The sequence below is a fragment of the Rhododendron vialii genome, chromosome 6a (assembly GCF_030253575.1).
Source record: "Rhododendron vialii isolate Sample 1 chromosome 6a, ASM3025357v1".
NCBI lineage: Eukaryota > Viridiplantae > Streptophyta > Magnoliopsida > Ericales > Ericaceae > Rhododendron > Rhododendron vialii.
Window position 1 is genome coordinate 40,025,718 of NC_080562.1, and position 13,509 is coordinate 40,039,226.

The following is a 13,509-nucleotide window of genomic DNA, read 5'->3' on the forward strand; positions in this document are numbered from 1 at the left end:
GAGAATTGTTAGGAATGCCTTGTATTCTTAGTCCCACATTGGTTAATTATGTTGTTCCTATTTTTGTAGCCTATTATAAATAGGGCTTTTGGGGAACCTCTAAAGTATCTTTTGGGCTTTCATATTGTGACCTTTCTAGAGTTACGGATTATAGCCGGCTTTTTGTATCTCTTCTTCACGTTGGTTAGTGAATCCTCTCTCTCCTCGCCCGTGGACGTACCCATCTTGGGGAACCACGTATATCTTGTGTCTTTGTGATTTCTTGTTTAGTTTTCAATTTCTCGATCTTAGCTGGCGTTCATAGCGTTCATTACAACATAATTTTTACAGATTTTTCTTTAGTTGCACCAAAATGAACATCTAAATCCACGATAACCATATTCGTGCCGTTAATTAGAAAACCCTGTCAGAGCATTCATTCTGCCGGTGAAGGAAGATTGGTGATGTTTCGATTTGTATGATTATTCATGAGTGTTATGTAACAATTCATTATTTAAAAAAAAAACAATTCATTTATGAGGAATATGAAGTACAATAAATAATATGAGTTTCTTATTAATAATATTTCTGCCGTTTTTTTTATAAAAAGGATAAAATTTGCAATGGAAGTCCATGTAAATGACTCCTACTATTATTCAGTAATGCTTCTATAGCTAATAGATAATTAATCCTTGGAAGCTGTCCATGGAAGAGAACCATTTGCTAGTTGATTTGTACAGGATTGATGATCACCGAGGTAATGTAGCCCTTGAGCTTGGTCTCGGGATTTGTGTAATTATCTTCATCCTTGTATAAAACATCCATCACCCGTGCAAGGTTTAGAACCCGCATGAGGAGAGGCATTGGGGTTTCAACTGGATGGAGGCACGCTGCGTTTATGTCTTTCCATGCATTCGTAACAAGTTTTTGAAGTTCAACAAGCGCCTCATCCTCTGTTACACCATGCTGCTTCATATAGCATTCAACTGCCGAGGGTGCATCCCCTTGCTGTTGCTCAACCTACAATTACCTTATTAGAAGTGTCAGCATGATTTAGTAGCGATAGAGGTAGGAAATTTTACGTCCAGTTTTGGTTGAATTGTTGGAGATCCAATCCCATGTAGATTGTGTTTTGGACAGTTTATGATGAATATACCTATTAGTCCTCTCAACTGGATATTTCAACCTATCAATTTGTGTCATCATAGAGGCATGCACAATAGCCATACTTATGTATGGAGGTCTAATACATTTTTAGGCAATCATAAGCGAAAAGAGCTTACGTATATAAGTCGGATACACTATAATGGGGCCTTATGATCTTTTTAGGTTAACTCAACTAAATGATTTTGAAATTGCTGTTGTTACTGTCATAATAGTTTGAGTGAGCTCTCTGTAGTGATAGTTGCGTTCTGCAAGTATTTTCTAATACTTTTAAGACATTTATATATCTCACCTTATGGCTAACCATATCATCCATGAGTCTAGCAATCACTGCTGCAGCTTGAACAATTAAAGGATCACTTGAAACCCATTCAAAGGCCTCTTTGGTTGCCAACTCTGCCATTCCAACAAAGGAAGTGGTTGCAAGCATTTTATAACCACTAGAATTGAGTGCAACACTCATATACTCATCCATAGTAGGAGCATAGCCCCCATGAAACCATTTGGCTTCATTAAAGTATGCTCTTGCTAATTTCTTCAGCTGGGAATTCACAGAAAATGTAATAGTATCAGCTCGTGACTATGTTAGCATAATATTAGGGCATGTTTCTAGGTTTTGCAATTACGTTTTCTGTTTAGTCTAAGTTAGTATTATTCATGTTTCCTAGCTAGTCTTGGTGCCTTTGTTAAGCATGTTTTCCTTATTTGTTTAGATTTCATGACCACCAAGTCTTGTAGCCTAAAAAATGCATGCTAGAGTTATGGTTTATATGCATCAATGAAAGAAAGGTGGTTGTCAATTTACTTTTCTAACATTCTAAATTCTATCCACACTGACTCCTACTACGTAATCGAACTGAGTTTAAGGCTTACTGCAGATTTTGCATATTCTGTTGCATATGATTTTCCTACTTTAGCCATCTCATCGTCAATCTCATTGTAAACATCTAAAAGGGCTTGATAAAACAGTTTCATGTAGGCCGGTAGTTGGTCCAATGCTCTCATTTCCCACCTGCAAATCAAGTTGCCACTTTGAATGACTAGTCTTGCATTAGATGAAATCTAAATTAAGATCGAGAAGGGGAAAGAATGAAACCTCTCAATTGCATCAGTGAAGAGCACAAGTTCTTCCAAGTTTCCATTGATATCATAAATATCGTTCATAATTGAAGCCAAGGTAATCACTTTAGTTAGAAGCTTCCTAGCAAAGTAATATTGAGGCACAAAGCACACACCCATCATCCAAAAGTAGCACTCCACCAATCTATCCCTTGCAAAAGGTAGTTTATTTGCAAAGTCTAAATCTTTCCACCACCTGAAAAAGCAAAAACAAAGATGAAAGTACCATGAAACTAAATCAATATGTCATACTTGTAAGACCACCAATTCGACTCGATTAATGAAGTCGATCATGCACCTTGTGATTTCGCGTAGCTCCCTCTGGTACAACTTCTGCAAGAGGTTGAAGTCCAATTTTGCAAAATCCAGTAGAGTTTTATTGTGGGAATCATCTTGTTCATAGAACAAGAAGTAACATCGTGCCTCAAGCCTTGTCAAGCCCTTGTGGATGGGTTGATTCAAAGCATGAACTACTTGTGCTGCAAGAGGATTCTTGCTTAAGTTTGGTAGTGCAGAGTTGAGGTGAGTGGTGGTAAAAGTCAATGCTTCATCTAATATATCTTCTCCATGCACCCTCAGATGTGTAGCTTCGAACAGGCTTAGCATTCCTCTTACATCACCAGCTACAGATTCTTGAAATTTTCCTTTGTTGTCCTTGTATTTATTGAACACATCTATTTTACATGATTTGAGGCGTGATGAACCGTGTGAAATAAAAGAAGAAATGACATGATCATAGATTCATATGCGCTTCAAAGTATATATGAGCGACACAAAAATACTGATAAGGGAGAGGGTTTTAGTTAAAAATTTTCCAAATTGGGAAGGGCCAAATGCTAAACGTGGACAAAATAAAAAAATACTCAAGCCAGTGAATGGTCAAGTGAACATAAAAATATTAGGAATATATCATCACATTCTCATTCTATCCCAATGTTTCTGCCATCCAAACTAAGGTTGCGGTAGTAATCGAGAAAATTTAATAGAGATGTTGCTAGAGTATTTAAACCAATACCCACAAGACAAAGTGACTTTACCACAGGAGATGGGATGTCCATGTTGTCTAATTAGCCGAAATGAGAGAGCCACAGTGTAAAGATCTTCATCATCGGCCATTTCATAATAGGTTTCATAGATGTCCTGTAATACAGTCTCAATCTCGGTTTTGAAATGGTAGGCCACACCTAGGCGTTGAATCGCATCAATCAAGTTCAGCTTCTGCGAAGATTTATCAGCGCTCTCGCCGCGATCATCTCTCTCACTTTTTCTTTGAGCTTCTCAATTCTTTGCTCCATTTGAACCTCCATTTCCTGCGAAAGCCACACAACTTAAAATAAGCTCATTTGGTACTACCTGATGTACTAGTGAATATAATGTCTAATATGACAATGACCACATAGCTTAATAATTTCCACGTAGTTCATGTGATTGGTCTGTGTAACACGTTACGTCAAAGGGTGCCAGGAATATAGTACTCAAACATCCCAACTATGTTGCCATGCACCTAACCTCAAGAATCAAGATAATCATATGTCACTCCAAATCCAAGCAAGAAGCCCACTTGGCAAGATACCAACCAAGGCAGAGCCGAATTCTAAAGAGAGGACAGGCCCTCTAGAAGAGAAAACTACCGTGTTAGAAGCCCGTTTTGATCGTACACTTGTCATGAGTTAAAAGAATAATGAAGGAGAAATAGATTTTTCTTAATTTCCTACATCAAACAAAAATATAAGAAACATTTAAAAAAAATCCGCAAAAATATATTTACTGCATTTTAGTTGACCACATTAAAAGGCTGAAATAACTATTTGTGTATTTTGTACGGCTATATGCATGATTTAATAAAACCTGAAGCAATTTTACCGTGATAGTAGAACCGTAGGCAAGGAAATGATCTCCCCAAATGCTAGGACGGTAATATGCAGAGCAACGTTGTGTGACCTCGGGTACACTACTCTGGGTTAATGACAGAGTTGGACTAGTAGTTATTTCCATTTTTCTTGGATGGGTATGGGCTGTTTGGTGGCAATGAATGTTAAGAGAAGAGGGACTAAACAACAACAAATTAAAGAACACTCTTTAGTCTTTCCTTTCACTCCCTGGCTGATGCATGGGACTAGAGAAAAAAGCTCTTGGGCTCGCAATTTATGAAGTGTTTTTCAAGTGAGAGAAATATACGGTAGCCTAACTAAAATGTTTGTTAATTCCTTGCTATTTATAAATCGAGTACTAGCCAGTGATTTGAGCCTTGCGCACAACTTGGGCCTCTTTTAATGATGGCCGGCCAGCAATTTGTTTGCGAATTCAAAGCCTATCGGAGTACTGGTTCATTATTAGGTTAGGTCCCTAAAAACTTTTTTTTGAAAGGCAGAAGGAAATTTTATTAATCTTTAAAATCGTTGCAAAGATTAAAAGTATTCTAACTATGTTGACACCCAAATCATTGACAATAATATGTCAAACAAGACCCAAAAAATAGAATTACAGTTAATAGGGAGTCAACCGTTCAGAGAGAGAAACAAAAATGGAAAACATTTTAGAAACAGAAACAAAGCAGAGTTCGGACGATCCTCTTGATGTTTCCCCTAAAAAGTTGACATATAACTTGAGGACTTTAGACAAATTGTTTCCACTAAAAGACTTTTAGATATTGTATGTAGGGCTGTGCAAAAAATCCGATGAACCGTGAAACCGGTCCAGACTGAACCAATCCGTTCCTTTTGGATTTTTTTGTGCATTTAATGGTCTGAGCACGAATTGAAAAATTAGAGAACCGTGACTCGCGGTTCGGTCCATGAATTTTTGTTACGAAACCGTGGATTAACCGAACTGAACCGTAAGATATTTATTTTTATAAATAATATATAGACACACACACACACTATATTGTGATGTAAGGTAGATTTGAGCTTAAGGAACTGCATAGCCCTATAGGTGTGTATCCGCTATCTTCATTCACACGTGATGTGGGAAGGTATTGAGATGCTTTGTTCTTCTTTTTTTTTTTTTTGCTAATTAAAATGCTTCCAGGTTTGTCGTTGCCGGTAATCAAATTACATCACTTACGAGCCTTCCTGAACTTCCTAATCCAGAGGTGAAAATTTAGGACTTCGGGTTGGTGCTGTGCAGTGAAATTCACAATACCGTGCTGCGCATTTCCAAACCGGAGATCAACCCATAGATAACATAGGCCAGCCTAAATCTTGGGACAACGCCCACACCTATTGGGCTGAAGCCTGCACCCTATGGGCCTCAACGCCCATATTACAAACAATTCAACAAGAAAACCCTAAGGGGAACAAGAGCTCGTTTTGTTAAATATTTTTTTTGTTAAAATCCACACCACTGCATGACACCATCCCCCAATTCGAAAATTTAGGACTGATTGCATTTTGCTAAATACTTTATTGTGCTTTGATGGAAGATCTTTTTTTGTGAAGTGTTTATTTTTGCTTGCTTATGTAACGTAGTCCGGGGATAAAATCGTAACTGATCCACGCTTCATGGATTGGATTGGAACCAAACCACAGAACTTTTGGTCCAAACACGAATTTCATTTTGTAAAAATCGTGACTAGCACTTCGGTCCTTGGACTTCTAGAAGTCCGATCCAATCCAGACCACGAACACCCCTAGTTGTATGTTAAAGGAATAACTTGTCCCGAAATCCATCATTTTGTTGACTTTAGCAGATTTGCTAGTATGTTTCGTTTAGACATGCTAGTCAAATAACCATTCAAACTAGCATCTACACCTAGTCGTTATAGCATCAATAAAATGTTAGGAAACTATCAATATCAAACATAAATTCGCCGCTTCTTTTGAGCAGTTTTAATTACTCCATCGAGTAGTCTTCTAGCAGTTTTAACTAAGTCGTGTTTGGTAAACAACATAGCATTCAAATGTTACAGCAATTAATAAGTGTGGGGCTTTAGATCTCAGAGAGACATCTAATTTATTCTTTACCCCGGAACACATCTCAGCCAACTTCACACTCGTTATGACGATTGAAGAAGCGGCTATATTCCTAGAGGGGAAAATACTTTGGAAATAAAATTAAAAAAAAAGAACAACATTTTATGGCACTTATGAGTAAATTGGTTACGATTAAGATAACTGTTTGCTAATTGATCGGAAAGGAATCGATGAGCACTGACGTTATGCACTGCTTCACCTTTTTTCCGGAATGAGTGTACCCATCTCCACCTGTGTATATAAGATTGATCACTCGTGCAAGATTGAGAACTCGGGCGAGGACAGGCATTGGGACCGCGGTCGGGCGGAGGCACTCTGCGTTCATGTCTTTCCATGCATTTGCAACTCTTTCTCGAAATTCAACATAAACCTCTTCTTCTGTGACACCATGTTGTTTCATGTAGCATTCAACTGCCGAGGCTACGTGGCCTCTCTCTTGCTCATGCTGCAATTGCAACACCAAAAATGATAAAGGTCAAATTATGATTTTTTGCGTGGCTGATAATTCATTGGGGACTGGCGAAAGGACATGATGATTTGGGAACAAAGATCGATCCCACAGTACCGTGGCTAACAATGTGGAGGAAGAGGTTCAAATTTTCTTTAAAAATCTGATTATGGTGACTCAAACTTTCGTCAAAGTAAGGGTGTTGGTATGCAACATTAGTTCACTGAAACAGATTTGAGTCACCTTAATCAATCGCTCTCCGCTGCCACATTGTACGTTCTACAGTAGCGATTGTGGGGGCGTGATTTCTTCGTGCTCCTTCTGGTGTGGCCGCCTCCGAATGTGGGACCGTGAATGCTAACGCCGGTCTTGATGTACCTGCAGAACCGGAGGGGGCTGTTCCTCCGGGAAGAAGCTCCGATGAATAAGTCAGTAGGTGGAAAGAGGGAGAAGTTTAGTAAGAACAATATGTTGAAAGAGAGAAGTGCTGTTCAAGCCCAGATTAGGGATCCCCGCTCTCAGTGGTAATGCTTCTCTATTTATAGGCAAAGAGATGGAGTGCTGAGCAAGTTGGTCATACTTTCCACGTGTCACATTCTGCTCGATTGGCGCCTTCTAGCAGGGCCATTTAATGAACACCACTTCCCTAGTCTTTCAGAGCCACATGGGTTGATGTCAGAAAGGTCACATCGTTCAGAGATGTCACTTCGAATGTCAGAGAAGACAGCTTACTTATCAGTAGATATTTATGGAAGGTTCCACAATCGTCTAAGCTCGGCGGGACCCACTTCCGCCAAACGAATTATCCGAGCGTAGGATATCCCGACCGAAGAAAACCCTAGCCGAACAAACGGAAGTTCGTATCCGTACGCTTGATAAGACACCGAGTGAACTCATGTGTTGTACGTTCGGATATAGCTTATAATTGTTCGGTGAAGTACTCGCGGCTCCGTCTATCCTTCGGTCCGGCCGATGCCCAAACTTATTTACAGGTGAACTGTGATAGCTTTGATGATGGGTCAAACAGCGTGTGAACCCTCATCTCCCTTTTTGGACCTTGTGAACCTTCGGATATTTCGGCCCCATACAGCGATGGATCAATATATAACGTTTGGTTTTACAATAGCGATGGATCAACTAGGGCATTAGTGGTGAAAGGTGGTCAAAAGTATATTCAAAGTTTGCAAGCCATAATCATATGATTTCGCAACCACATAATATTGGAATTTACTCCATATTTTCTTATTAGTCCTTACCTTGTGGCCAGCCATATCATCCATGAGTCTGCAAATCACGGATGCAGCTTCAAGAATTAAGGGATCGATCACTTGACACCCATTTGAAACTCTCTTTGGTCACCAAATCCCCCATGCCAACAAGGGAAGTTGTTGTAAGCATTTTGTAAGCACCGGTTACAAGCGCAACTCTCATGTACTCTTCTATACTCGGAATATAGCCTTCGTGACACCATTTGGCTTCCTCAAAGTATGCTCTAATTAAATTCTTCATCTAAAATTGTTAACAGAAAAAAAAATTGCAATTAGTATTAACGATATTTCATTTTTTATTTTTCGCTAATAAAAATGTAACTCGGGTTGAGACTTACTGCACATTTTGCGTAATTGACACGATATGATCTTCCTTCCTTGGCCATTTCTTCATCAATCATGTTGTAAACATCCAATAGTGCTTAATAACACAATTTCATGTACTCTGGCAGTTGATCCAAGGCACTCTTTTCCAACCTGAAATATCATTTATGTATGACCGCTAAACTTCCATAATCTTAGGCTGTATTTGCATCGTTGAATTATTAGTTGATTTGTGAAGCTAATTTTATTTCTTTTCAATTTTCCTTTTTCATTTATAACGCTGTGAATTCCATTTCAAATCCACGATTCGTGGAGTCTTGTAATCTCAATCTTGAACAATGGAAGTGATTTTTATATTTTTAGGGACTCAAATCAAAATTAAGATCACTAAAAGGGGTATGAATTTAACCTTTCAATTGCATCAGTGAAGAGTACAAGTTCTTCTAAGGTACCATAGACATCATAAATGTCATCCATAATTGAACCAAGGCAATCACTTTTGTTAGAATCCTCCTACCAAGAAAATATTGGGGCTCAAAATACACTCCCAGTATCCAAAAGTAGCATTCCACCACTCTGTCTCTTGCAAACGGCAGCTTTCTGGCAAAGTCCAAATCCTTCCACCACCTGAAAAACCATAACAAAAAAAGGAAGTGCCATGAAACAAGATCAATGTCTCAGACTTGTTAAATCACTACGGTTCAACTTGAATGACGAAGCAAATCACCTTGTGATTTCACTTAGCTCCTTCTGATGCAACTTTTGCAAGCGGTTGAAATCCAATTTTGCAAAATCCAATAGAGCTTTGTTATGGGAATCCTCTTGTTCATAGAAGAGGATGTAATGTCGTGCCTCCAGTCTTGGCAGGCCCGTGTGGATGGGCTGATTTAGAGCATGAACTACTTGTGCTGCAATTCCATTGTTTAAGTTGGGTACCACAGATTTGAGGTGTGTGGTCGTAAAATCCAATGCTTCGTCCAATATATTTTCTCCGTGAACCCTCAAATGTGTAGCTTCGTACAAGCTTACCATTCCTCGCACATCACCAATTACATATTCTTGAAATTTTCCTTTATTGTCCTTGAATTTGTTAAACACATCTGTGTAAACCATTCAACACATGATAAATGAGGCAAGAAAAGTAAATAACACGTTCGTATATTTTATAACAAGTGACAAGACATTGTATTTAGGCTTTTAGGCCTTTTGAATTTTCTATATGGTTTATTGTATATTTGGGTTTTTTGGCCCTTAGGTGTTGCATTGGGTTCATCCCTTTACTTTGGTTCCAACTTTTGGTTGGATACCTTTCCCCTTCCCCCTAATAAAATGTTATTTTGCCATTCCAAAAAAAAAAACCTCAACAAGGTGTGGGCATGCGTGCCCTTCGGAATTTTCGGATTCCGAGACGCAAGGGCCCAGATCGAGGGAGCGCGAGCGGGGGAGCAAGCGCTCGCAAAAATACAGAGTCGCCACTCGGGTTTGAAGGTCCGACACCCAAGGAACCGTATTTCGAAGCACTTGCTGCGCTGTTTGATTTGAAAAAGTTAAGGAACCAGTCCGTCATAACCATATCTGGGTTCGGGAGCCAGGGTACGAGAGGGGAAGGGTTTTATGGCACCCCTCTCGCCCAATCCGGAGATCGGTCTCTACTTAGGCATTTGCGAAAGATGTTTGTTTGCGATTCTGTTTGATTAATCAATTTTTAGCCAATTAGGGCAGAGGAACAGTTAATCGGAGATTTAAAACTGTAACATGTTTGCAGGATGTGATGGATAGCATGCATGAGCAGTTAGTATAGGATGAGAACAGATTGGTGTGGGAGTTTAAACAAACTGGGAGGCCTCTGTTTTGGAGTGACGTGTGCAGGAAGAAACCAGCATGCACTGAACAAGTCACTGCATGCTGTTCACTCTTGCGCGCACAACTCCAAGACACGCGCGCACCGGTGAGCTCAAACCCACAGCTCTTATTCTCAAACCATCTGGGCTCTGGAAGGACCAGTGCACACCCAGGATAAACCACGCAGTTCATATAGCAGCATAATATACAGTTTAAATGTTGTAAAGCCCTATAAATTAATAAAACACCCCATAAACAGTGTGGGGACAAAATAATGCCCTAAAACTAATCTACCCGTGCAAGGCCACTCACTGGTATGAGGCATACTGTCGCGCGATGGAGTCACTCTAGCGCGCGAGGATGCGCCTTGGCGCACTGTCGCGCGATGGAGCCAGTCTGGCGCGCGATGGTGCGCCTTGGCGCGGGATGGCCGCGCCCTGGCGCAACCAGACCAGTGCTTGGTTTACACTTTTCTGGGTTCTCCAAAACAGCAGAAACTCATATTGAACTAAGACTAACAGTTTATACTAAGGAAAGCAGTAAACTGATTTTTATCATGCTTAACAGTGATCTATAACATAATAAAGCACAAAACAGTAGGAACCAATCCCCACGCGGACCAGCAAGCACAGACTAGAACAGTCGCGCGCGTGAGTGGGTCCGTCGCGCGCTGATTCATACCACGATGGTTTTTGAAACCTTGCCAGCTTTAGGACCAAAACTGGTATTGATTACCAGCCTTGGCCCTGCCAGCCCCCCTCAGGGATCAGAACAGAAAATAGAACAAAGGTAAGCTATACCTTCGGTTTTGAGTTTGAAAGGTGTTTGAACTTTGATGTTTGAAGACTTGATTGAGGAGTTTGAGTGATAGAAGCAAAGAACAAGCTTTGTTCTTGGATGGTTGAAGTGTGAAAATGGAGGATTGTGAGTTTGGAAGAAAAGCACTAGAGCTTGTGCTTAGCCTTTCAATTTTTGAAACCCAAGGTGTATGGATCTTCTAGCCCTTCATGTATCAATTTTTTTGAACCCCCTTTAATGGAAGAAGAATGGGGGTATTTATAGGGATGGATGGTGATAAATCTGGTCGGTGCAATGAGAGGAGCTTAGCCAGTCCACGAGGCTGGCTGAGGTTTGCTTGGTGGTTAAGCATCCCAGCTGATAAAGGTGATGGGGACAGCTTTGACCATCGCGCGATGGAGTCAGTCTGGCGCGCGATGGTCAACGATCAAGCTTTGACTGTTGACCACCACCTGGTAGTTTGACCATCGCGCGATGGTTTCAGTCCGTCGCGCGATGGTGCGCCCCGGCGCGCGATGGTTGCGCCCTGGCGCGGACCAGTAGGGTTTTTGGCTTTTTGAAGTGGTTTAGGCCAGGTTAGGTTCAAGGGTTTTTCAAACACTCAAAGCTCAAACACTCGACATTCCCGAAGTGTTCTTGATCCATTTCATCATTGGGGAATCAAAAACCGTAAGTAAACTAATCTGGAAGCCCAGATTGGGGTGTCTACACAAGGCACGGTAAAATATCAAAGTTCGAATGGCCAAATCATAAAATTGTACCAAAAATTACTCGAACTCATAAGTGGGCAAATGGTAATGATCAAGGTAGAATTTGCTAGAGTTTGAAGGGGCCAAATGCTAATTATCCAAATAGAGGTAATAATCGAACCAATTACAAAGAGTTTGTTGTTGGATTTATGTTGGAGTTGTGAAGTATGAATTGAACTTGGTTTATTAATCTTTTTGCTGACAATAACAGATTTCGACCTAAATGTGCGTATTACAAAAATCGGAAATGTAACCAAATAAATATGGGTAGTAAGTAAAAGAGAATTACCACAGGAGATAGGATGTCCAAGCTGTCTAAGCAGTCGAAATGAGAGAGCCACAGTGTACAGATCTTCATCGTTGGCCACTTCATGATAGGTTTCATAGATATCCTGTAATGCAGTCTCAATCTCGATTTCAAAAAGGTAGGCCACACCTAGGCGTTGAATTGCATCAATCAAGTTCAACTTCTGTGAAGATTTATCAGCTCTCGCCGAGATCACCTGTCTCACTTTTTCTTTGAGTTGCTCAATTCTTTGGTCCGTTTTAACATCCGCTTCCTATGAAAACAATGATAAATATGCTCATTTTGGAACTAGTCTAATGTAGTGTCTTACATGATACTAAACATGTCACAAACAGGTGCCCCATAGTACGCCTATGAACTGTATAGTATTCAAACAGCAGTACTTGTCAGTTGTCACGTACCAATATATTAACGAAACATTTGTAACCTCTAAATCATATATCCATAAAAGTCTTGGCTTTGTGAAGAGAACGAAAAAAGTATGATGGAAACGAAGATAGTGAAATTATATGCATTACTATGTAACTCAATCGAATAAGAATATTTTCAAGCTTCTTTTTCACTATATATCCTAAACCTAGATTAGTACTCCCTCCGTCCCCTTTTTTGTGTCCAGTATTCCATTTTGGGCTGTCCCTTAATAAGTGTCCATTTTGTAAAATTAGGGGGGTAAAAGTTGGTGTATTGTCTATTTTGTCCCTAAAAGTGTATTTTATTTTGAAAAAATAGTGAGTAAAAGTGTAATGATGATGGGTAAGTAGGGAAAGTGAAGGAAAAAGTTGATGTGAAAGGTGTAATGATGATGTCTTTTAATAAGTTGGAGTTACGAAACAGGACACTTAAAAGGAACGGAGGGAGTATAATTTTTTTTTTGCATTTATGCTGATCATATTGGAGGACTGTAATGATTAATTTAAGTATTCTATATATGATTAAGACAATCTGAGACAATTTTACCGTGACGACAGAAGCGTATGAAAGAAAATAATCTCCCCAAACACTAGGATGAAAATCTGCAGAGCGACGTGGAGTACCCAAGGAGTGACCTTGGGTAATTTGCTATGGGTAAATGTAAGGGTTGGAGAAGAGTTTACTTCCATTTTTCTAGTGGGAGGCAATGAACGGTAAGAGAAGAGGGACTAAACAAGAAAGAACACGCTTTAGTGCTTGCTTTCACTCTCTGGCTGGGGCTTGCTATTTATAGAGTTTGGATCGATGAGCTACTATTCTACAAAAAATAGTAATAATAAATGAAGATCGCTTGCAAATATAGGTCAAGAATACCATTTAATTTCCTGGCTAGGAAACCATCAATATTATACAAAAACCAAGCCGCAGCGTATTAAGAGGGCGCACACATCAAAATCAGCCACTTCTTCGAGCAGATTTAACTATTGGTGTGTTTTCGCTTTATTATTGGACTACAGGCTGTTACTGATAATAGTCAAATTATTTCCGCTAAATGGTACTATTAGAGGTGGCAATCATAACTCATATTTCTTAACCCGCCCAAATCCGCCCACTTGTAACCCAACCC

General features: G+C 39.8%; 1 protein-coding gene and 1 pseudogene across 1 annotated transcript; both read right to left on the reverse strand.

The window, feature by feature from the left end:
- Positions 1-669: 669 nt before the first annotated feature.
- LOC131330929 ((-)-germacrene D synthase-like) overlaps positions 670-13,509 on the reverse strand; it is a 92,765-nt pseudogene continuing 79,925 nt past the window's right edge.
- On the reverse strand, positions 6,283-8,187 carry LOC131330938 ((-)-germacrene D synthase-like). Its single transcript, XM_058364698.1, has 2 exons — positions 7,941-8,187; positions 6,283-6,681 (listed from the first exon to the last, which is right to left on the reverse strand). Exons 1-2 carry the CDS (start codon positions 7,962-7,964, stop codon positions 6,385-6,387), a joined length of 321 nt encoding a protein of 106 aa, XP_058220681.1. The 5' UTR covers positions 7,965-8,187; the 3' UTR covers positions 6,283-6,384.

Excerpts from the sequence above, each read along its gene's own strand:
- LOC131330938 (XM_058364698.1), bottom strand. The coding sequence starts at position 7,964 with ATGGATGATATGGCTGGCCACAAG. Across the intron at positions 6,682-7,940 it reads ATGATATGGCTGGCCACAAG|CATGAGCAAGAGAGAGGCCA; the intron begins GTAAGGACTAAT and ends TTGCAATTGCAG.